The sequence below is a fragment of the Apteryx rowi genome, unplaced genomic scaffold (assembly GCF_003343035.1).
Source record: "Apteryx rowi isolate R43461 unplaced genomic scaffold, aptRow1 scaffold_44, whole genome shotgun sequence".
NCBI lineage: Eukaryota > Metazoa > Chordata > Aves > Apterygiformes > Apterygidae > Apteryx > Apteryx rowi.
This window is the reverse complement of record NW_020450694.1, coordinates 143,233-163,524: the sequence shown is the minus strand read 5'-3', so window position 1 is coordinate 163,524 and position 20,292 is coordinate 143,233. Positions and strand designations below refer to the sequence as shown.

General features: G+C 57.4%; 2 protein-coding genes across 2 annotated transcripts in view; one reads left to right on the top strand and one right to left on the bottom strand.

Annotated features, from left to right (window-relative positions):
- The window catches only part of RBPJL (recombination signal binding protein for immunoglobulin kappa J region like), a 29,005-nt gene extending 20,816 nt beyond the window's left edge, over positions 1–8,189 (bottom strand). Inside the window, exon 1 of the mRNA XM_026076796.1 lies at positions 8,096–8,189. Coding sequence (XP_025932581.1) covers positions 8,096–8,189 — 94 coding nt within the window. The remainder of the gene's footprint in view (positions 1–8,095) is intronic.
- Positions 8,190–8,236: 47 nt separating this feature from the next.
- Positions 8,237–16,815, top strand: MATN4 (matrilin 4). The gene is made up of 10 exons (XM_026076772.1): positions 8,237–8,309; positions 9,455–10,024; positions 11,653–11,775; positions 12,424–12,546; positions 12,867–12,989; positions 13,408–13,530; positions 14,055–14,468; positions 14,684–14,836; positions 16,173–16,277; positions 16,757–16,815. The coding sequence occupies exons 1-10, from the start codon at positions 8,237–8,239 to the stop codon at positions 16,813–16,815; spliced, it is 1,866 nt and encodes a 621-aa protein (XP_025932557.1).
- Positions 16,816–20,292: the final 3,477 nt, after the last annotated feature.

Sequence of the window (20,292 nt, the reverse complement as noted above, 5' to 3'; positions counted from 1 at the left end):
GGGACAATCTCTTGACATGCAGGCATTACTTGACCATCTGATATTTTCTTCTTCACTATATCTTTACCACCTTGTAATTCGCAAGTGTTTGGGGAATTTATTCTTATCAGCTGTTGCTGTGGTAGCCCAGGTACAGTCTGTTTTAGTGTAGAGGCAGGCTAGACAAGAGGCTTTTGTCCTAGCTGAGTTGCAGAGCACTGAGAAATATTTTTAGGAATAGATCAGAGGCAAAGACCTCAACTACTATCATGGAAAACATCTAAAAGGGAATGCTCTATCATTACACCTAGCATTTCCCTTCCAAGAGGATTTCCTATGTCATCTCATTGTATATGCCTGTTAGGACAGGACCAACGCTAAGTCCGTTTAGAATATGCCATGAGACAGACTTTTGTCATTCACCCTGAAAATGAACAGAAACCTCTTTTCCTACCATCCTCCCTGCTCAGGCAACCTGTGCTGTGCAGGAAAATGCTAATCATAGTGAGCACCAGAATGAGCTGCATAAAACGGGGAACTGGCCTTTTGCAGAGGAGCAGGAGGAGAAGCAAAAAGTCCCTTTAGCATCCAGCAAAGTTTTCCTGTTACAGTACTCCTGCTGACTTGCTCCTGTTGGGTTTGAAGCCCTTATGTGCTGTTCGAGAAATACAGCCTTTGCTTTAAACAGAGTGTCTTTCCAGGTGGCACTTGGCCCAGAAAAGCTACCGTGGAGTTGTAATCGGAGAGTACTGTGATGTCCTGGAAATAGTCTGCTCTTGTTCTCCCACACGTGTGTTTTGGAAGAACCAAGACGAGCCCTTAAAGAAAGGGGAGGGGGATCGTTTTATCCTCTGCCTTGCCCTCGGGCTGGAAGCTCACACCATTTCTCTGGTCTTGCATGCTTGCTTGCGCTCGCTGAAGCTTTCTTGCTCCAAAAACTGCACAAYTGTCCTCGCTCTCATGATCTGCACCTTGTCACCCAGTGGATCTGGAGGACCAGCCTTGAGACACCGGAGCTCGATCAAGTGCAGTGTCAGTGCTGCCTGTAAAATGGTCCTGAGCATGCTCCCGTGGGTGGATTTGGTGTTTGTGGGCAGCAGAGGCACAGCAGGACGGTTAGCCTGGATTGCACCCCTGGGAGCTCTACGCCCATGGTCTGGGATGCCCTGGAGACTCTGACTAGCAGGAGGGAGGAGGCGTCAGATTTGGTTAAAATCAGTTCAGTTAAAGCATGGGGGGGGGGGGTGGCGAGGGATGCTGTGAGGACTGACAGCCCCCATGTTTGACAGAGACAGCATGTGATACGCTGCTACCCACAGTGGATGCAAGAGCCCCGCTAGGGATGGATCCCAGCGCTTCCCTGAGGGTGCGCAGCTGGGGCCAAACAGGAGCTGGGAGCTTTGCGTCTGAGTTGTTTGCAGAGGCTTGGGAAGGGAGGATTCGGCAATGGGGGGAGGCAGCCCCTGCACCGGGGGGGACGTTTGCCCACCTTGTCTTGCAGGGAGATGGGCATGCGAAAGCTGGGCAGGCTCTGCTGCGCGAGGGCAGCTCCGGCTCTTCATTTGCCTTTTCTTCTCCTTCCCCCCTTCAAGCTTGGTGACATGGGCATCTGCATGCCAGGTTCGTCTGCAGGGAGCGGTGCTCCAGGGCTGGGCTTCAGTATGAGCRGCTCTGAAACGGGGTTGGAGAGGCCCAGCAGCCGTGGAGGGAGTCCTGCACAAGCACYGGCGCTGCTCGTCCAGAATCCAGGGCACAAGGTAGCCGCAGGCTGCCGGAGATGTGCTAGGCTTGTTGAAGATGGTGGGACGGGGGATGTGCCCAAAGCAATAGCGTTTGCAGCTGTGAGTCTGTGCGGAGCTGGGCTGCCAGGTGGGAGAAGGTGCTGTGGAAATGCTTAGTTTTGCTTCTCCTTGGGGGAATAAACGGCTCCAGAAATGGCTGGAAAATGACACTGATAAAGACAGTTGTGGCTCACTCCTGAACCCCTCTGGCCCTCCAGCAACTATTTCACTGTAGCATGAGGCAAGTGTGGGGGTAAYGTCCCCTGCCCAGGGAGCAGGGTACAAGCCTGGCATCTCTCAGGCTGCAGCTGGCTGGTCTATGAGAGCCTGAGGTGGACTTAGTGCACCTTAGTTCCTGGCTTTGCCTTTGTGCCTCAGTTTCCCCTGCTGGGAAAKGGGGAGGCTGACGCTGCTTTACAGGTAACAAGCTCTAGAAGAGGACAGGTATTACTATTCCCAGAAAGAAGCTGAGAAACACAATTCCCCTTGAAATTGGACTTAATTCCAGCGAGGAAGAGAAAGCAACCTTTGGGAAGTGCTCAAAGAGAGGGTGGATCCCAGCTCTGGGGCAACCCTAGGCCATTCACACAGCTCTCAAGCTGAGCATCTTCCAAATGTCTGGGCAATGTGGCAGAGGTCTCCTGGGGTTTCCACAGCAAAACCTGACATCAGCAGATGCCTCCAGGTAGGCATAATTTGCCTGAATCTTTCCGTCAGCTCTGATCCTTGCCCACAGGGCTGGAGTAGCTCACACTTCTGTCGTCCTTTCTTGGTCCTATATGTGCTTTTTGGGAAGTCTGTTTCTCTCCTGGGCATGGACCTGAAGGATCGCTTTCTGTCTCACCAAGGACAGGTGCAAATGTGCCTCCCTGTTCTCCAGCCTGAGGCCAGGTCTTGCTGTCCTGCTACTGCTGTCTGGGCAGGTTTTGAGCATGAGATAGGTTCTGAGCAGGGGAGTCTGTGTCCAGGCCCTCGAGTCCGTTTCAGGGCTTTTTGGCATTGCTATTGAATAGCACTCAGGTGGGAGTTACGTTATGGCCTGCCAAAACTGCCTGGTTGGCCCTCTGCAAAGAAAAGCCCTGCAGTCTGGTGTAGAGCAAAGCAGGGTGTGCAGAGACGGACGGGCTGTGTGAGTCACAGGAATAGCGTGTCTAGGGCTGCTCTATTGCTGGCCAAGATGTCCAGGGCAGAAATATGTGCTATTAGCTCGTACCACTTGCTGCATCAGTGCCGCGTGCCCCTGCCATGCCGGCCCGTGGTGCAGGGTGCCCCAGCATCCCCCGTGCAGGGCAGCTTGCTGTGCGCGCTGCCGCCCGCCTCCTCCCGTGCTCGAGCACGCCACACGTGGCAGTGCTCCCGGTCTGCTCGTGCTCTGCAAGCCTGGCGCAGCCGGGCCGTGTTGGATTAGCAGTGCGATCGGTCAGAGGYGTGCTGGCTGTGTCGTGCTCCCTGCAACGCGCAGCGAGTCCTTGTCCTGGCTTCTTGCGTGTTCAAGAAGCCGGCGCTATTGCTCCTSCAATGTGCTCAAGGTTTGCAAATTGCAGGCAAATGGCTGAAGTCAGGCTTTTTCTTGCCTTAAACAAAAATCTTGGCTAAAGGCTGAGGTACCCAGCTGTACAGGATCTCGAACCAGGTTGCATCCGAGACCTGGCTCTGATTCCATAGCCATGATCTGAAGTCTGCTTTTCTCCTCATGACACTACAGTCGGGGCATTTGCTAGGTCTGTGAATGCACTGCCATCTCCTGAGCCTTTGCCCCTTCTCTTTCTCCATCTGCTTCATCCCCTCCCTCATTCAATATATAAACCCCTCAAACCGTGTAAGAGCAAGGAGAACACAGTAGATGTGCATCCCTTTGTGGCAAGCCCTGTCCCCTGCTCCCTGCCAGGCACTGCTGTTTTGGGTTGTCTCTAGGAGGAGATGCTCCCAGGTCCCTGACCTGCGCGGCTGAGTCAGAAGAGGAATATTCAGAACATTTCTATTAACCTGTAGCCAGGAGAGAATTGCCAAGGAGGCTGTGCTGAAACCCAAAGTAGGTGTTTTTTCTGAGACTCAGCACTTGGCAGAGAATCCAGACAGACAGACATTCGGAAGAGCAGAGAGGGAGGCAAGCAAGCCGGGGGGCAGCCCTGGGGGGATGCGCGGGGGGAAGGAGGCACCRGTGCCCGGGGAAGGCATGCCGACTTACCCGCTTGCCTTTGGAGATTCATCTCTGAGTCCTCCTTGTCCAAGATCACTGGGGGAGCTGAGAGGTGTGTGGGGTCATTGCTGACCCTTCTGTCCCTTAGTTGTGGCTCTTCCTTCGTCACCCTCTTTGCATCAAGTATTAACCACCTTCAGCAGTGAAGAGCAACAAACTGCCTTTCCCCTGTGTTGCTTAGAAAGGTCAGGAAATGGTCCGAGGTGTCCCTCCGAGCTGGGACCCCCTCCGAGCTGGGACCCCCTCTCGCCTGCTAAGGGGCTGGCCGGAGCCCTCGGCCCGTCGCTGCAGCTGCGGCGGCTCCCCCGGCCCTGCCGGCAGCGCTCGCCCCAGCTGAACCTCTCCTGCTTTATAGCTCGGCTTTATCTCAAGGTCTCCCGGCGTTTGAGCCGGCGCCGTGTTTGCCTTGCGCTGCAGCACCTGCCTGCCAGCCGTTCGCTTCCCACCCACCTCCCTCCGGCGCGCGGCAAGGGGAGGGAGCAGGGGCTGCCCYGCACTACTGGGGGCCAGGAGCAGCCCCGGTGGAAGCCACCTAGCAGGGGATGGAGGAAGAGRTGACCTGGCCTTCAGCCTCTCACTGGGCTTGAGGTCTCCATCCAGTCACCTTCTCTTCCRTGTCCCCCATGGCTCTGCTGCTGGGCGTTATGATTTGGGGATTGCCACAGAAACACCCTCTCGGAGCCAGGGCAATGTCCTAGCCAGGTCTCTGCTGCAAGGACTGGTGCTGTGTGTGAGATGGAGACACCGTGCCATACCCTATCTGGGCAACGTTGCTCCCGTCAGCCTTGGAGTGCGAAAGCTTCTTCCAAAAGTCGGATGCTGTTAAAAATAGATCAGTCGTGAACTGGTTTTCTCCTCCTTGGCTCCTGGCCTGAGAGCTCATTCCTCTCTCTGGGCTGGCTTTGAAGCTATCTGGATGCTGTGAGATGCAGGCTCCATGCCAGCCTGCTATTGCAGCGAGACTTGGAGAGCAGAGATCTGCAGAAACGTTAGAGATGGCATGACTGCCCCCAAAATATTTAGTGGTTAGTGAGTGCTTTCTCCCAAAAACAGGATCACTGAAAAAAAAATCTGCTGAAAAAAAATGGGGAAAGCAAACTGGGCAAGGGGAGGGGGCTCTTTGCTTCTCCCTTTGCGCGTGGTGCTGCTGTGAGGGCGAAGGCACCCAAGTGCCCCAGGCGGTGCTGGAGACGGCAGGCCACAGAGCAACGCCGTGATCGAGGGGCTTGGTGCTGCACGTCCCCTCGTTTCCGAAAGGCTGGAGCAATCCTCCGGGCCCCTTCGCCGGCGCAGCGCTGCCYGGCTCCTGCTCCCTGCCGCGGCAGGGCTCCTTCCAGCGGCTCCTCGCCCTTCGCTGCCCCCCGGCAATGCGCGGCTCCGTGGGGCCCGGGCAGGCAGGGCTGGGTGCCGGCCTGGGCAGGACGCCGCATCTCGTCTGCACGCCGCGTTTGTCTGGCTTCAGCTGCAACTGCTGGGTTTGGTTTGGACTTTTCCTGCCGGATTTCTGCTGTCAGAAACCTTTCCCACGGAGATAGCTACGTGACTGGGTGCAAGTCAGTTTTTAACCTCCTGTTGACTAAAATAAAGATAGATAGTAAGTCTCACACTTTGGTATTGATATTCTGGACCCCAGTTCCTTCTTGTAGCCCTTTTCTGGCTTTCTGTCCATCTGAGTTCTTCAGTGTCACTTTTCAGGTGCGAACACTGAATCTAGAGACAATTTTAAGATGCAGCTGTGAAATCTCTTATCAGCATCCCTGCTATCAAATACATTATGTTCAGGGCTGCACATTATCACTTGGCAATTAAATGGAAACCCTGGTGATGAATTATAACTGAGACCTCACGGGGCTAAATAAACATTGGCTGATAACTACTGATAAAACAAATTTCCAATGTGCTCTTTAAAAGCAGTGCTCTAGTATCTGTTCCCGGGCATGGTGCTGTGGGTCTCCTGGGGGAAGCCGTGTTAACTGTGGAATTTACCCTGCAGCATCCGAGGTTTCCAACGGGAACGGGAGCTGCGGAGCCGGCCCTGCGCGGTGGTGGGGCACAGGGTCCTGCTCCAGCGATGCCACAAGCGGCAGGCAGACGCGAGCCAGGCAGATCCCTGCTCACGGGCAGTGACGGAGCTGTCTGTCTTCATGTCCCYGGGCGTTTGCAGTGGGTTTTTCTCCTGAAGGGTGAGGACGGCTATAGCCCGACTCCAGCCGCTGTGATGCTGAGTCGTCCCTTTTCCTTCCCGTAGAGATCGTCTCCTTTGACTGCAGGGAAGCGATCTATTCCCAAGTAGTTTAACACCAGACTTGCACGCAGATCAGTGTCTCTGGAGACCGTTTCTTAGGGGTGCAAGATGCCAGTTTAACCTGGGTATCCCCCTCTGAGAGTGATCGCTTAACAAGCGATTTATCCTGAATGTGAGCAGAGCGGAGCCGGAGGGTGCTGCCAGGCTCGCAGTCCTTCCTTTGCATTGGGAACGGTGTCCTTGCATCTCTGTTTTATCCCCTCAGGTTATGTTTCCCYAGAGCTGCCTCCTGCTCTCCCTCCCTAGCCACGTCCTGGGTGCCGTGGGTGCTCTCTGGGCTACCAYGATCCCCAGCCCTGGCCCTGGCCGCGTCCTCGGCGGGGGGCTGCACTGCACCTCGTGCCTGGAAGGACCTTTCCGGGCCTGCCGGACCTGAGCTGCCCCGGGGTCTTTGGGAACAGGGTGGTCGTGTCCCCTGCCCCAGCGGGCTCTCGACGAGGCTGGAGCACAGAGCTCTCTTGAGTGGTACAAGGAGCGGGGCTAGGGCTGGGTTTGAGTTTCGTGGTGGATCRGATTATTCCGGCGGTACCTAGATAACGACTCCTGATTTTGCTCTCATCATACCAAGGCCTTATTGTTTAGCAACTTGTATTGTTTCTCACTTCTTTTACTAGGCTCGGATGTTGCAGGAGTGTTGGCACCCGGCCAGTGCTTGTGTTATAACACTTCCCCCCTTCTCCCCCCACCCCAATAAGTGCATGTCCCTCCAGGAGCCAGGCCAGGGCAGCAAAAGCCAAGGCAGGAAAACAGAGATGGGCAGAGAGGGAGAGAAGTGGCATGCTGAGGTTTTGGATAACCAGTCTAAAAAACTTACCCGCAAAATTTGGGCACCCACGTCACACACATGAAATAATCGTCCAGGTACAGAGCACACTTCAGAAAAGCCACCGAGAAGGAGAGTGCTGCAAAACACTGGTGAAGACTGGTGGGTTTGCTCAAGGTAATGCTTGCCCTGAAGAAGTGAGAGCACCAGACTGGCATGTGCTGAGGCATATCCCTGGCCAAGGACCTGGAAACGTGGGCAAACACATCTGCACAGGCACGGTTGTGTGCCTTGTGCTTGTGGAGGCTTTTGCCTTCTGCTCTCCGAAGGTAGTTTGGAAAAAAACAGAGATTAAATTTATGGAACTCCTTGGAAAAATGTTTTTTGCCAGTGACTTATAGGGACTTCTGAGTAGCTTTTGTCTTTGCTGGTGTTAATTTGGGGGCTTCTCTACCCAGCACACYGCTGGCATCCCTGCAGTCTGCCGTGAGGAGGGAGTGTCGGGAGAGCCATCGCTCCACATTCCCGGGTGCAGATTTCCTGCTTTTCTTCTGGCTGAAGAGAGCAGCCGTGCAGCCAGTTAAAAAGTGTTTGGCTGGACATCAGATCTGCCTGGTTTGCAAGTGAAAATAAGGTTTGTCTGCTGGCCAGCTCCACCCAGAGCAGAAAATCAGACAGCTTTTTTTTGCTTGGCAAACCATTGCTTCTCTAATGAAATTTAGCTAYGCTGAGACTGCCAGTCCTCAAGCGGGAAAAGTCTCACGTGGGTGCAGAGAAGTTTGGGGAACTGATCTGCAACAACTGCTATTGTTGCCCGAGGTTTTTGGCATTGCCCGGGTGCACCGCGTGCGCCTTTTCGCCTGGAGGAGCCGCAAGTGGGAGTCTGAGCCCCGGGGGACTTGTGTTCCCCATGGGAAAGTTCCTCATTGGGCTCTTTCTCAGGGAAGAAGCAGTTTGCTGTCTTGTTCCCCCCATTTCCACTCCTTCAATCAGAAGGTCAAAGCCTTCTTTCCAAAGACTGGCACACGTGTTTCGATTCCCATGGGCACCTGCTGAAGATATCCCACCTGGGTTGGTGTGGGGAGATGTGCTGATGCCGTAGATGAGTGCTTGCAGGCAGTGGCTGCCTTCAGCACTGATTTCGTGTTGTCTTCTCCCCATAGTGAGTTCCCCAAGTCCCAGAAGCTGTGTGGTCTTGGATAGCAACGATGAAGCTCCTACCTATTGCTTCTCTCTTCCTGCTGGTCCTAACAATGCTGGAAGCCAGACCAAAACCTGCAGGTGAGCCCAGGCCAAGGCAGTGGGATTTGAGTGGGAATTGTTTGGTGGAGAGAAAGAAGTGGGGCAATAAAACCCTTGGAGAACAGCGTGCTGTTTGAGGTGGGGAGACCCAATGCCCACTCTYGGTGGCGGCACCGAATGGAGAAAGGAGCCAGCTTTGCCTCAGAGACCTCTGGGCATTCTGGAGCAATCGCGATTAAAGCCCTTTCTGGACATCATCCCGTGGGGACCTGAAGTGTCTGCTTACCGTTAGGGCCAAGTTCTCCCAGGCTTGGGTACAGATAAGCCAAGCAAAATATATTYATTGGCATTTCACTTGCTAACAGTCTCCTGGTTCGCGCTGGGAGTTACATTCAGGTATCAAAGAGAAGCTCTTTGGCTAAATCCTCTCGATGTGCACGCCCTTAGCAGTGCTTTTCACTGTGTCGTTAAAGAAAAGGCTCTGCTTTCACACAGAAGCGGGCAAAACGGAGTAAAAACCAGGTGAGGCTGGAGTTGCAGGAGGAATACAAGAATTGCCCACACTTTCATTTTTCTGCTTGGCTCCTGCAGGCCCAGGAGCCCGTAAAGCACAGAGGCTGGGAGCTCTCTCTGGAGCATGTTTGCAGAGGACRGCACAGGGCACCAGGCTGTTTTATATTTCGATGCTCCAGAGGTGGAAACACCACTGCCTAAACCCATCTTGCCAGGGCAGATCCTGGCAGACAGAGGTGTTTCCGCAGCCCCTCGGGGCAGAGCAGAGCAGCAAGAGGCTCTCGCCAAGCAGCTCGGAGGCTGGGCACAGCCTGAGGCCATCGGCAGCTGGAGAGGGACGAAAATGCAGGAAGCAGGAGTTGGATCTAGCTRCCAGGACGATATAGGGGAGGAGGGGACAGTGCCATTCCCCTATAGCCCCACAGCCAGGACATGTCTCTTCTGCGTGCCCCCAGGGCCGGGTCCTCCTCCTGCTCTGCCAGGCACCTGCTTTGGGTTCATTCGGCAGTGGGAAGGYGCCGGTGTGGGGGCTGCCCAAGCCTGTCCTCTCCATCCCCCCTTGCAGCCCTCGGAGCAGCCCTAAAGCTGCCTRATGGCTCTGCTCCCAGCCCTGCTCCCTGCAGGGCACCGGCCGGCCATGGGGTTAAACCATCTCTTTGCTCCCCTTCCAGCCCTGAAGTGCAAGACGGGSCCCCTGGACATCGTGTTCGTGATCGACAGTTCCCGCAGCGTGCGCCCCTTTGAATTCGAGACCATGCGGCGGTTCATGATCGATATCATCAGCAGCCTGGACGTGGGCCCCAACGCCACGCGGGTGGGGGTGATCCAGTACTCCAGCCAGGTGCAGAATATCTTCTCCCTCAAGACCTTCTTCAAGCGGGCAGACATGGAGAARGCCATCAACAACATCGTGCCGCTGGCCCAGGGCACCATGACAGGACTGGCCATCCAGTACACCATGAACGTGGCTTTCACCACGCAGGAGGGTGCACGTCCACCGCACAAGAAGATCCCCCGGATCGCCGTCATCGTGACGGACGGACGGCCCCAGGACCGYGTCAGTGAAGTGGCCGCCCAGGCCCGCGCTGCTGGCATTGAGATATACGCCGTGGGCATCCAGCGGGCAGACATGAACTCGCTGCGGGCCATGGCCTCACCACCGCTGGAGGAGCACGTCTTCCTGGTGGAGTCGTTTGAGCTCATCCAGCAGTTCGGCAAGCARTTCCAGGACAAGCTCTGTGGTAAGAGAAGTCCAGCATGGCCGCGGGGAGGTGGTACGGGGCGCTCGCTGTGCCTACTCCTTGCCTCTGAGCCTGGCACAGAAACTGGGCCAAAAGGTGACTTTTAGATGGGTATTTGTGGTTGCATCCAAGCAGGTTCCTCCAGCATGAGCTCTGGAGAAGCCTCTTGAGGGAGAATTGGGGGCTTTCCCATAGTGTGAGCAGGGCGCTGGCGACTGCGGTGGGGAGGGGGAGAGGCTGCGAGCGCAGGCTGAGGTGCACCAGGTGGGAGCCGCAGGTCAGGCCCCTGGTTGCATGACATAGCCCCATCTGTGTGACCCGCAGAGGCCTGGCCACAAGCCCAGCAGACTGCGCTGGCTCCACCAAAGCTCCCCAGCAGTGAGAGAGGTGCCAGGAGCCACTCTGCCCTCGCCAAGAGCAGTGCAAAGGGGAAGCGCTGGGACATCAGTGCCCCGGCGAGTAGCCGGCTCCCCGATGCGGTGCCTTGACAGGCAATCTTTCCTTTGGTCACCTTTCCTTTGCGTGGGTGAGATAAAGCAAGCTGCAAAAATATTGCTAGCAAGTGCTTTTCTTTGCCTGTGCCCCGTAGCTCTGCCCTGAGCTAGGACATAGCAGTAGCAGTAATGGGAGGACTAAATAGCGGAGAGGGGGAACTGGTTTCCCTGGATGCGATGGGGCAGATGACCCATCCCAGAGCTGCGGATGTGTTTCAGCATGGCTCTCACAGGGTCTCCTCCTCYGCGGACACGTGCATGACATCTGCTGCCTGCGTGTTTCCCATGCACATTTGTATTGAATAAAATCCTGGCTGCGTATCGCTGCTCTGCAGTATCCGGCTGGTCTTGCCTGGAAGCGGAGAGGCCGGTTTGCCCCGTAGCCRCATCGCGCTGGTGCGGTTTGGTAGTCTCACACGCTGGGGCCTGGCTGCAGCCCCTGTGCTGACGGGCTTTGCCAGATGCCTCGCGCTGCAGCTGGTTGGCAAGAGCTTGCTCACCAACTCTAGTTTCCGTTAAAGGGCAGAAGGCCACTGCCAGCGTCCCTCAGGCAGCGTTTCCTTCCCGGAGTGGCACCGGTACTGCCAGGGGACGCCCGAGCCTGGAGGGCTGCACCAACACAGCAATGTTGGGCGATATCGCTCCAGAGGCCTCCCGGAGCCCTGATACGCTTGCGGGCCGTACGCCTTTGCTTGCCGTGCCGTGCTGGTGCCTGCCTGCCTTAGCATTCGTTTTCCAGCCAAATCTGCAGTCCCCCCTCTGCACAGAGGGGCACAAATGCTCCCAGCCTCTGCAGGGCTCCTCTGGGGCTGGAGAACAGCACCCTCCGGCTGGGCTCAAGCAGTCGCTTGTTCAGCTCAAGCTATTAACGGTATCAATATTGAGCGCTGATTTAGTGCTTGGCTACGTGCGAAAGCTGAGGCCCTGCGCGGCGTGCAAGAGCTGTCTGTGTCCATGCACGGGAAATGGGTGCGTGAGCGTTCGGGGCTGGCAGGCCCCGGGGTGTGCAGCTTGCAGCGACCGCTCCGCGGGGCCTGGATGCTTTGCCTGCAGGGACAGGGCGCGCTCGGGCGCTGGGGTCCCTCACGCATCCGGCATGCCCGCGAACCGCTGTAATGCCCTTCTGTCTTCCAGGGGCGGACATGTGCGTGGAGCGGGACCACGGCTGCCAGCACAGCTGCGTGAGCATCCCCGGCTCTTTCTACTGTGAATGCAACCCGGGGTACAGGCTCGACGTGGACGGAAAGACGTGCTCCCGTAAAAACCCTTTTTTATTCTAACTCCCATAGAGGACTTGCAGTTACAGGTCGTGTGTAGGGAAGCTGGAATACAGCAAAGACCTCGTAATGCCAGTGACAAGCTGAGGTGCTCTATTCACTGGGTGTCACAGCCTCCCATTTGTGTAATTGCTGAAACAGTGCTCTGTGCTAATGAGTTTGTGCTTTTTGCCTGCTGGCTCAACTGTACCACGGGAACCTCTGCTGACAGCAGTAGGAAAGGCCTACAGACTAGACTACTGCACTGCTAAATCCTGGTCGCTTCTCTGTGCTGGGACACTTGGGGCTCATGTGGACACAAAACGCTGTCCGTGATGTGACGTTACTCCTGGCACTGTGTACTGGAGAACAAATGTTCCAGCCACTGAAGTGCACCATGTTTTGGCCCCATATTTTGCGTGCAAAGCTGTATCGGTTGGCACTGGCCACTGTTCCCAGGACTTTTCCTTTTTGTCTCGTGGTGCTGTGCATAGGGGAGCTCCCTGGGACTGTCTGGAGCAGTCCTTGCTCCGGCTGCCCCGGGGGACAGGCTTGCCCCAGGTGCCGACGGCACACGTGCCTCCTCTGGGGCCAGCGGTGCCAGGGGGCCAAGGAGGGAGCCTGACGGGGTGTCTGCTTCCCCCTGCAGCCATCGATGCGTGTGCGGATGGAAAGCACGGCTGTGAGCACCAGTGCGTCAGCGCTCGTGGGTCCTACTCGTGCCGCTGCCGCGCAGGTTACTACCTCAACCAGGACAAGAAGACCTGCACGAGTAGGTGGCTGCCTCCCTTCCTGCTGCTTCTTCCCTTCCTTCTTCATCTGCTTCTTGCTCTTCCTCTGTTTCGCTCATCTCTCAATAAATCAACCCTTCCCTTTCTGCCTTTAAGACCTTCCCCTGCCCTCGGTCATGCTGAAAGCAAGGGCTAGGAGCTCTCTTGGTTTTAGTGCAGTGCTAGGAGTGTGCACGAGTCCTGCTCCTGGGCGCTCCGACCCCACACAATGGCTGGTCCACCAGTGATGGCAGAGCCTGTGGGGCTCAGGGCACAGAGCAGCCCCTGCCAGGCCTGCCCACGTGTCTTCTTCTCCCGCCAGTGATCGATTACTGCAGCTTTGGAAACCACAGCTGCCAGCACGAGTGCGTGAGCGTCCCCAACGGGCACTACTGCCGCTGCCGCAGCGGCTTCACACTTCAGGCTGACAGCAAGTCATGCAAGGGTGAGTCCCATCTCAGCGTCACGGGTCTGGAGAGCCCTGCAAGCGCAGGCTGCAGCATGCAGCAGATATGTTTATGTCCTCCTGGCACCCCAGTGAAGGGGGAGAGGGCTGGCACACATTAGAGGTGTTGCAGGATGCTCTTCCTCCAGCTGGACCCCGAGGGTTGAGCCTTCCCACTCCCCTAACCTGGGGTGCTGGGACCTGACCTCCACAGCTGTTCTCCAGGGAGCTGAGCAAGGGTTGTCCGTGGATCAGGACAGCCCCTGTCCTGGAGAAGAGGAGCGCTGACTGCCCTCTGTGACGCCAGCCGTCTTCCCAGCCTTGCCAGGGTCCCTGGGAGGGAGAGGTTTCTGCAGGCTGTTCCCAGGCTGTGCTGCTCGGATGAAGATAACCGTGTGCCTTTGGCTTGTTATTTCAGCCACCGACCTCTGCAATGGGGTGGATCATGGCTGTGAGTTTAAGTGCGTGAGCGCTGAGGGCTCTTACCACTGCGTTTGCCCCGAGGGACAGCAGCTCCAGGCTGACGGGAAGACGTGTAACAGTGAGTACAGGGATGCAGTGTGTGGCACCCTCGATGTCCGGGACTCGGTACACGGCTCTTGGGCACCCAGCAGAGGCAGGGCTGAACTGTGAACTAGACTGTGGATCTAAGTGGGAATCTGAGCTGTGTTGAAGAGAGGGCAGAGAGCCTGCTGGGCTTGGTGGAGAGCCCCGGCTGCTGGATGGGGGCTGTAAGGGGCACTGCATGGACAGGTGAGGGCTCATGTCCTTAGAGACGTGGCCCAGATGTAATGGGAGTTTTGGGGAAAGTTTCAGGACAAGAGAGACCTAGGGGAGAGACTTTCAGGGGATGCTGGGGTGGGAGTGGAAGTCTTCAGGCTGAGATGTCTAGACACGCTCTGTCCTGATTCCCAGCTTCAGCCTAGCAGCAAATCCAGGGGACACATCCACACAGTGGCCTGAAGCCCAGCAGGTCTGCCCCAGCCCTGTCCACCCGTGCCCTCGGCAGTGTCCCCTGGGCCGCAGCTGGGCTGGGCCCTTCTCACTTTCCTCCTGCGCCTGCAGAGTGTGGGGCTGGGCACGTCGACCTGGTCATGGTGATCGACGGCTCCAAGAGCGTCCGGCCCCAGAACTTCGAGCTGGTGAAGCAGTTTGTCAACCGCATCGTGGATCTGCTGGACGTGTCCCCTCACGGCACCCGGGTGGGGCTGGTGCAGTACTCCAGCCGCGTGCGCACCGAGTTCCCCCTCAACAAGTACGCAACGGCGGACGAGATCAAGAAGGCAGTGATGAACGTGGAGTATATGGAGAAAGGCACCATGACAGGCCTCGCCCTCAAGCACATGGTGGAGCACAGCTTCTCCGAGCTGGAAGGCGCCAGGCCTCTCTCCCACAGCGTGCCCAGAATTGGGCTGGTCTTCACAGATGGGCGCTCCCAGGACGATATCTCTGAATGGGCCAGGAGAGCAAAGGAATCAGGTACGGGGGGCAGAGGGCTGAGGAAACTGCTTCCTCCCCGAAACCCTGTCACGCTAAGGGGGACGCCCCGGGGCTGAGCACCCCTGGGAACCCCACATCCCTCACAAGAGCCGCTCCGCGTTGCTCCCTCTGGCTGGCATGGGACTGCTTGGGGCTGGGGCCAGCGGGTCTGCACTGTGCACGGTACTGAGGAACCGTCCCATCCTCCCGCACAGGAATCGTCATGTTCGCCGTTGGTGTTGGCAAGGCTGTGGAAGAGGAGCTAAGAGCAATTGCCTCCGAGCCGGTGGAGCAGCACTTCTCCTACTCAGCAGACTTCACCACCATGACCCATCTTGTGGAGAACTTCAAGCTGAACATCTGCCCAGGTGGGTGCAGGCCAGTTCCGTGGCCCCCATCCCCAGTTGCACCAGGCCAGCTCAGCCCCAAGATGAAATAAGACCTCCTCCCCCTGGCAGGATGTCCTGGGTAGTTCGGATGGTTGTAACCAGCCTGTGTCACATCCATTAATATTCTTACTGTCACAGTAGTCTCCTAGGGACAGTCAGTGCCACTAACCCTGAGACTAGAGAACTCAGCCAAGGACATGCAGGACATCTGTGGCAGAGCAAGGAGTCCAGCACTGGCTGCCAAACCAGAGACTCATGCTCTGACCATTAGGCCACCCTTTGCTTACAAGCCATGAAGATGCGTGATGTGTCAACAGTGGGGGCCATCAGACAGCGGTCACRTTTGCAGCTGGGCTGGTGTTGTCCTAGTGTTTCTCTCTCTGGATCCTTAAGGCTGTTGTGGACACAGAGAGAGGTGGATCTCGGAGGGATTTGAAAGAGGAGAAGGTAGAGCCAGGGCGTGCTTAACGCGAAAGGGATGGTGTGTGAGCAGCAGCTCCTGGTGCCATTGCAAGGGCAGGGTCTGGGGTCACACCGTGTTAAGGGATATTGGCACATCCCCAAGGATGGCTTATCTCCTCGTCCAGACCTGCCCTTCCGCTGCCGGCAGGTGAGAAAGGACCGACTGGGTTACTCTGGGTGGCCTCCCTTGCTGCCCTGGGGAGGATGAGCAGCATGGCACAGCTGGCGCTGCAATGTCCTCAGCATCCGATGGGGCTCCAGTGAGGCTCCAGGCCCCAGCTCAGTGTCCCACCCTTGCTAACCTAGCTCTGAGCTGCCCTGCTTCCCGGGTTTAAGGCAAACCGAAGCCCAGCGCTGCCTTTCCTCAAAGCACTATGAAGACAGCGTTTCACAGGCTGCTCGGCACCCACTCCTGCTCTGTGACAGCCCTTGCAGCACCCAGCCGGTGGTGAGGGCACCCCGGGGAATTGCTGGGACCTGTTACAGACCGCAGTGGCCGGGAGGACAGGCACGTCAGTGCGATGTGCTCAGCAGCTCCTGGGACTGTCGGGATGCTCTGCGTCCCTGCAGCCTGCGGCAAATGGATTTAGAGGGGGGATGTCCACGTGGGGACTTGCTCACTGTGGGTTGGTGCTGGAGATGAGCTCACTGGGATTTTGTTAGATAAGCAGGGATCCAGCCTGAGGAACACAAGCCATTTAGTAATACTGGAAAAAGAGGGGAAAATGGGAAAGAGCCGGGTGCCCTGCATGGGGGGGGGGGGGGGAGAGCCTGGCACAGGGCTGCCCGGGACGCTGGGGCGCTGGCCGTGGGGAACGTGCCTCTGACAACACCCGAACTCCCGCGGTTTCAGAGGAGGGCAAAGGGGAGATGGAGATCCGCAGCCCGTGCGAGTGCGAGGCGCTGGTGCAGTTCCAGACAAACACCGTCGCCATCCTGCAGAGCCTGACCGAGAAAAATATCCTTTGGGGTGATGCCCGAGCTCGCAGCAGGCTCTGCCGCGTGCAGGACAGCCTGCGGGACAGACCGGCTCATCATAGCCGGGCGGGCTGAGTCCGGATCCATGGTTTGGGAGGTGCGGGGGTGGCAGCGGATAGGAAACAGATGTGATCAGTGCAGTCTGTCCTTGCTAACGGTGCTGGCAGAGCTCTGTCTAGCCAGAAGGCAGCACACAGCTCCTAGGGGTCAGACAAAAGGATAAATGGGATCGGGGAGAATTTAGGCTTTTTGAAGGAAAGCAAAAAGCAGTGCTGCGGTGTCTGATATCCCGGCGTGGAAGCCAAGTCCCACCTGAGGTCTCATGGCACACCAAGGTGAGGCTCTCCCTGGGCGCAAGCAGACTTGAGTAAGGCTCAGTCTGCTCTCGTTTGGGGCCCAGCCCTCATACGTGGCTCACCGGCCTCTCCTGGCTCGCGCCGGTTTCCTTAGCACGCTCACTTGCTCAGATGACGGCCAGACTCGAAGACTTGGAAAAGCAGATTGCCAACAAGAATTGATCCTTGCAGAAGGCCAGGAGTGCTCAGACAGGAGCACGGAGAAGTACGGTAGCCATGTGACATTGCTATTGCTAGATTATTGTAAACCGTCGTTATTTGTTCTTGTATCACAAAATCCCGAGGGGGACTCAGAGCGTGTTTAAAAAAAAAACAAAAGTCAAAAAAGAACTCAGCCAAACCCCCCTGTTGCAAAGCAAATGGGTTCAGCCTTTGCTGTTACCTTGTTCCTCCAAGCTGGCGTTTGGGATGAGGTGGGATGTGACTGCGTGGTCAGTTTGGGCCTTCGGAGAGGAGATGTGATGCACGGCCATTTCCTAGAGCAGCTGGGATGGACCAGCTGCTGCTGGCCCCAGCCTCACCGCAGAGGCCCCCGCGCAGCTCCTCCGGCTGCTTTGCARGAGGAGAAACACGGTGAGCGCGCCCGGGGAGTTTCTGCTGTCTCCATGTCTGCTGCGAAGCCGTGAGACGGGGGAGCCTGGAGCCCCGCGGGAAGCCTGGCTCCCGCTGTGCGGCTCGTCCCCGCGCCCTTCGGAGCGAGGGAAGGGAGAGCACAGCCCTGACGTGCCCCCGGCAGGGCGCAGGGTCCCCACGGATCTGCCCTTCGCCCTCATTTTGGCAGAATTGTATCAGAATCAGTCGTTATCCCGTTTGATTTTTATCAAATAGCAAAATGATAATAACTCTCTCTATAAATATCTGTGTGTGTRTATATATATTTCATTTTGAGAGCAGGGTAGTACTATTTTTAAACACTTCTTTTATATATAAATTTCTATCCTGACAATAAAAACATGGAAGATTTCTATGACACTTCTCTCCTTTTCACTCGACCGCAGGGGCAACGGGGGCGTCTCCCCATCAGAGCGGGTGCCTCTGGCTTTCACACGGCCGCGCTGCCTGCGGGCTCCGGCTGCTTTGGGAAAAGCCTTGCTYGGAGCGCCCTGAGCGCGTTGCAGAGCCGGGCTCGCCTGGATGGAGCAAAGGTGCTGGACGGGCGGTGCTGGGCCCGTTTGCGCCCGCAGGGAACCTGAGCCTGGTCCCARGACCCTGCTCGGGGCAGGAGAGCCCTTTGCTGCCTGCGCGGTGTGGTGCAGGATGCTTTCCCAGGGCGGGWTGCGGAGGCAGCTGGGAATGCTTTCCCTAGAGGTGCATGATGAAACGGTTGCTTTGGTTTTGATCGCAGGAGCCCCCYGGGTAACCCCTGTGTCCCACATCCCGGCCCCTTCCCTGATTCTCCGCTGATTTCTGTCCCCCCGGCGCAGGCAGAGGGTGGCGGCTAGGGAAGAAGAGGGGCTTTCGGGGGGCGCGGTGGCCTTGCTCGCAGTTCCTCCCTCCGGGAGGTGAGGACAAGGCAGCAGGGCTGAGCGGGGCCGTTGCTCCTGGAACGGTCCCGGGACCGGACTGCCGGCAGATCCAGGGCTAGGGCTYGGCAAGGGCCCAAAACTCAAAACCCAGCTCTTTACTGCTTTCAGCGGGGGCTGTGGGCCACATCCTGCTGCTCCTGCTTCCAGAAGCAATTTGCATCCGCAGGMCTCTTGCCCTCGGCGGTGAGAGCTGGGATGGGAGAGGTTTTGTGTGCATGAGGCTGAGATTTGGAGAGGCGGAGCAGAAGGCTAAAAGCAGCTCCTGGGCAGGGGTTTGGGGGCTTGCTTGGGCTGCTCCAGGAGGAGAGGAATTGAAAAGCATTCCGATATTTGCTTTACGAGGAGAGGATTAGCTTTTTCCACATTAAATTGAAAGTGGTTTTTCCCTAGTTCAGTGTGGGGTTTTGAACRCTTGTGAGCAGGGTTCGCATTCCCRGCAGCACGGAGGAGGGTCTTCGGTAGCCTCGTTAAATCCRTTTGCAAGGCTGGCAAATGACGCACTGGCCATTACCTCTGCACAAGGTGCAACCCAGGGCTTTGCTGTCAGGTTTGCGTGCTCTAAGCGTGTTTTGCAGTACGAGGCTGTTGGCTGGGAAGTTTTCTTCCCCAGGCACGCCTGGGAAGTGCTGACAGCCTGCAATCGTTCCAGGGTGGTGAGGTGGTTTGGTGCAGAAAGGACCTGGGTTTCGGAAGGAACATGGAAACTGGGGAAGCAGAAAGCAATAAGGGACAATACGATGCCCCAGCTGACTGCAGTCATTCTCACCTGGCATCTCCTCTTGCAGTGTTAGTCGTGACCTTACCATGCTGTGATCTGGGACAGCAGAGATGCCCTGGGATGGGAGGCCGTGGTCCGTGTCTTTGCCTTTCCTACTGCCAGAGCAACCTAAAAAGGCTGGAAACCTGCCTTGCATGCGGAAAGCTGGGCTGCCTGCTGCTCAGCGCTGCCGTGGCAATGCCACAGCCCTAAAGCACAGCCCTGTTGCCTCGCATCCCCACTGCGAACAGCTCACTCCTGTGCAGCTGAAATGCCGAAGGGAAGGCAATGGCTATCCAACAGCCCTGCCGGAGAGCAGGAACCACAGCAAGGAAAGGGAAGGCATGCCTGGATGGAGGTCCGTGAGCATGCCTGGCTCATGTGGGTCAGCGCCAGGGCTGATCACACAGGGCAGCTGGAAACTAGCTGCAAAATTTATCCTATTCTCTTCCCAAGGGCATTTCCAAGGAGGGAGGAGGACCCCCCCCCCCCCCCCCAGCAATAATTCTCGGTTTTCTCCCTCCAGCGCAGAGCGAACAAGCGGGCTGTTTGAGCGCGCTGATGAGTGGGCGCTTGTGAGCCGCCCGCCCTCTGGAAAGAGCGATTTCCCCGGCCCCTGCGAGCAATCCCTGTTTTCACAGGTGAGGCGTCGAATGGGGCACAAAACCGCCTTCCCCTCCTCGGGCCCCCCCCCCCCAATTCATGCTGCAGCCACCCATTCGGGGCCTGCTGAGCCCGGCAGGCAGCCAGGCGCCTTGGCAGCTGCTCGTGCTTGGGACCCCAATGTTGTCATGCCCCGTGTTCGAGACCACCCCTCCCCACCCCCCCGTTTCCAAGCTGGGAGCAGAGACAGTGTCCACGTTGCCCCGGGCTGTTTGGGCAATGCTGTGTCCCAGCCCGGAGCGGCTCTGCGGGAGGGAGGCGAGGATGTGCGAGGATGCCAAGGGATACTGGGGGAGCGTGGCCTTGGTGCTTGGGGAGCACCGCGAGACATTTCCCCTCCAGGCCAAGCAAGGGGACTTGTCCCTGGTGTCGCAGTCCAAGGGATGGGAGCTGTCTGTGACTCCCGGGTCAGGGGCAATGCTGGGGGGCCTGCTCTGAGGTCAGCCCATGCTTAGGGTTAGGGTCAGAGGTGAGAGAAGACTTGGGGGGGGGGGGKGTTAGTGCATGTCCTGCACATGTCACATGCTTGGTGGCCGATGGCGTGACGTCCCAGCCGAGGCGGCGCCAAGGGGAGCTGGGGTCAGCAGTGGGGCTGAGCGCCGAGGCAGCAGCATCCCCATGGGCTCTGCCCCCGCACAGGGCGCCGGGGTGCGGCAGCGCCCGGCTTTGCCGCGCACGGCACCGAGGGGGCCC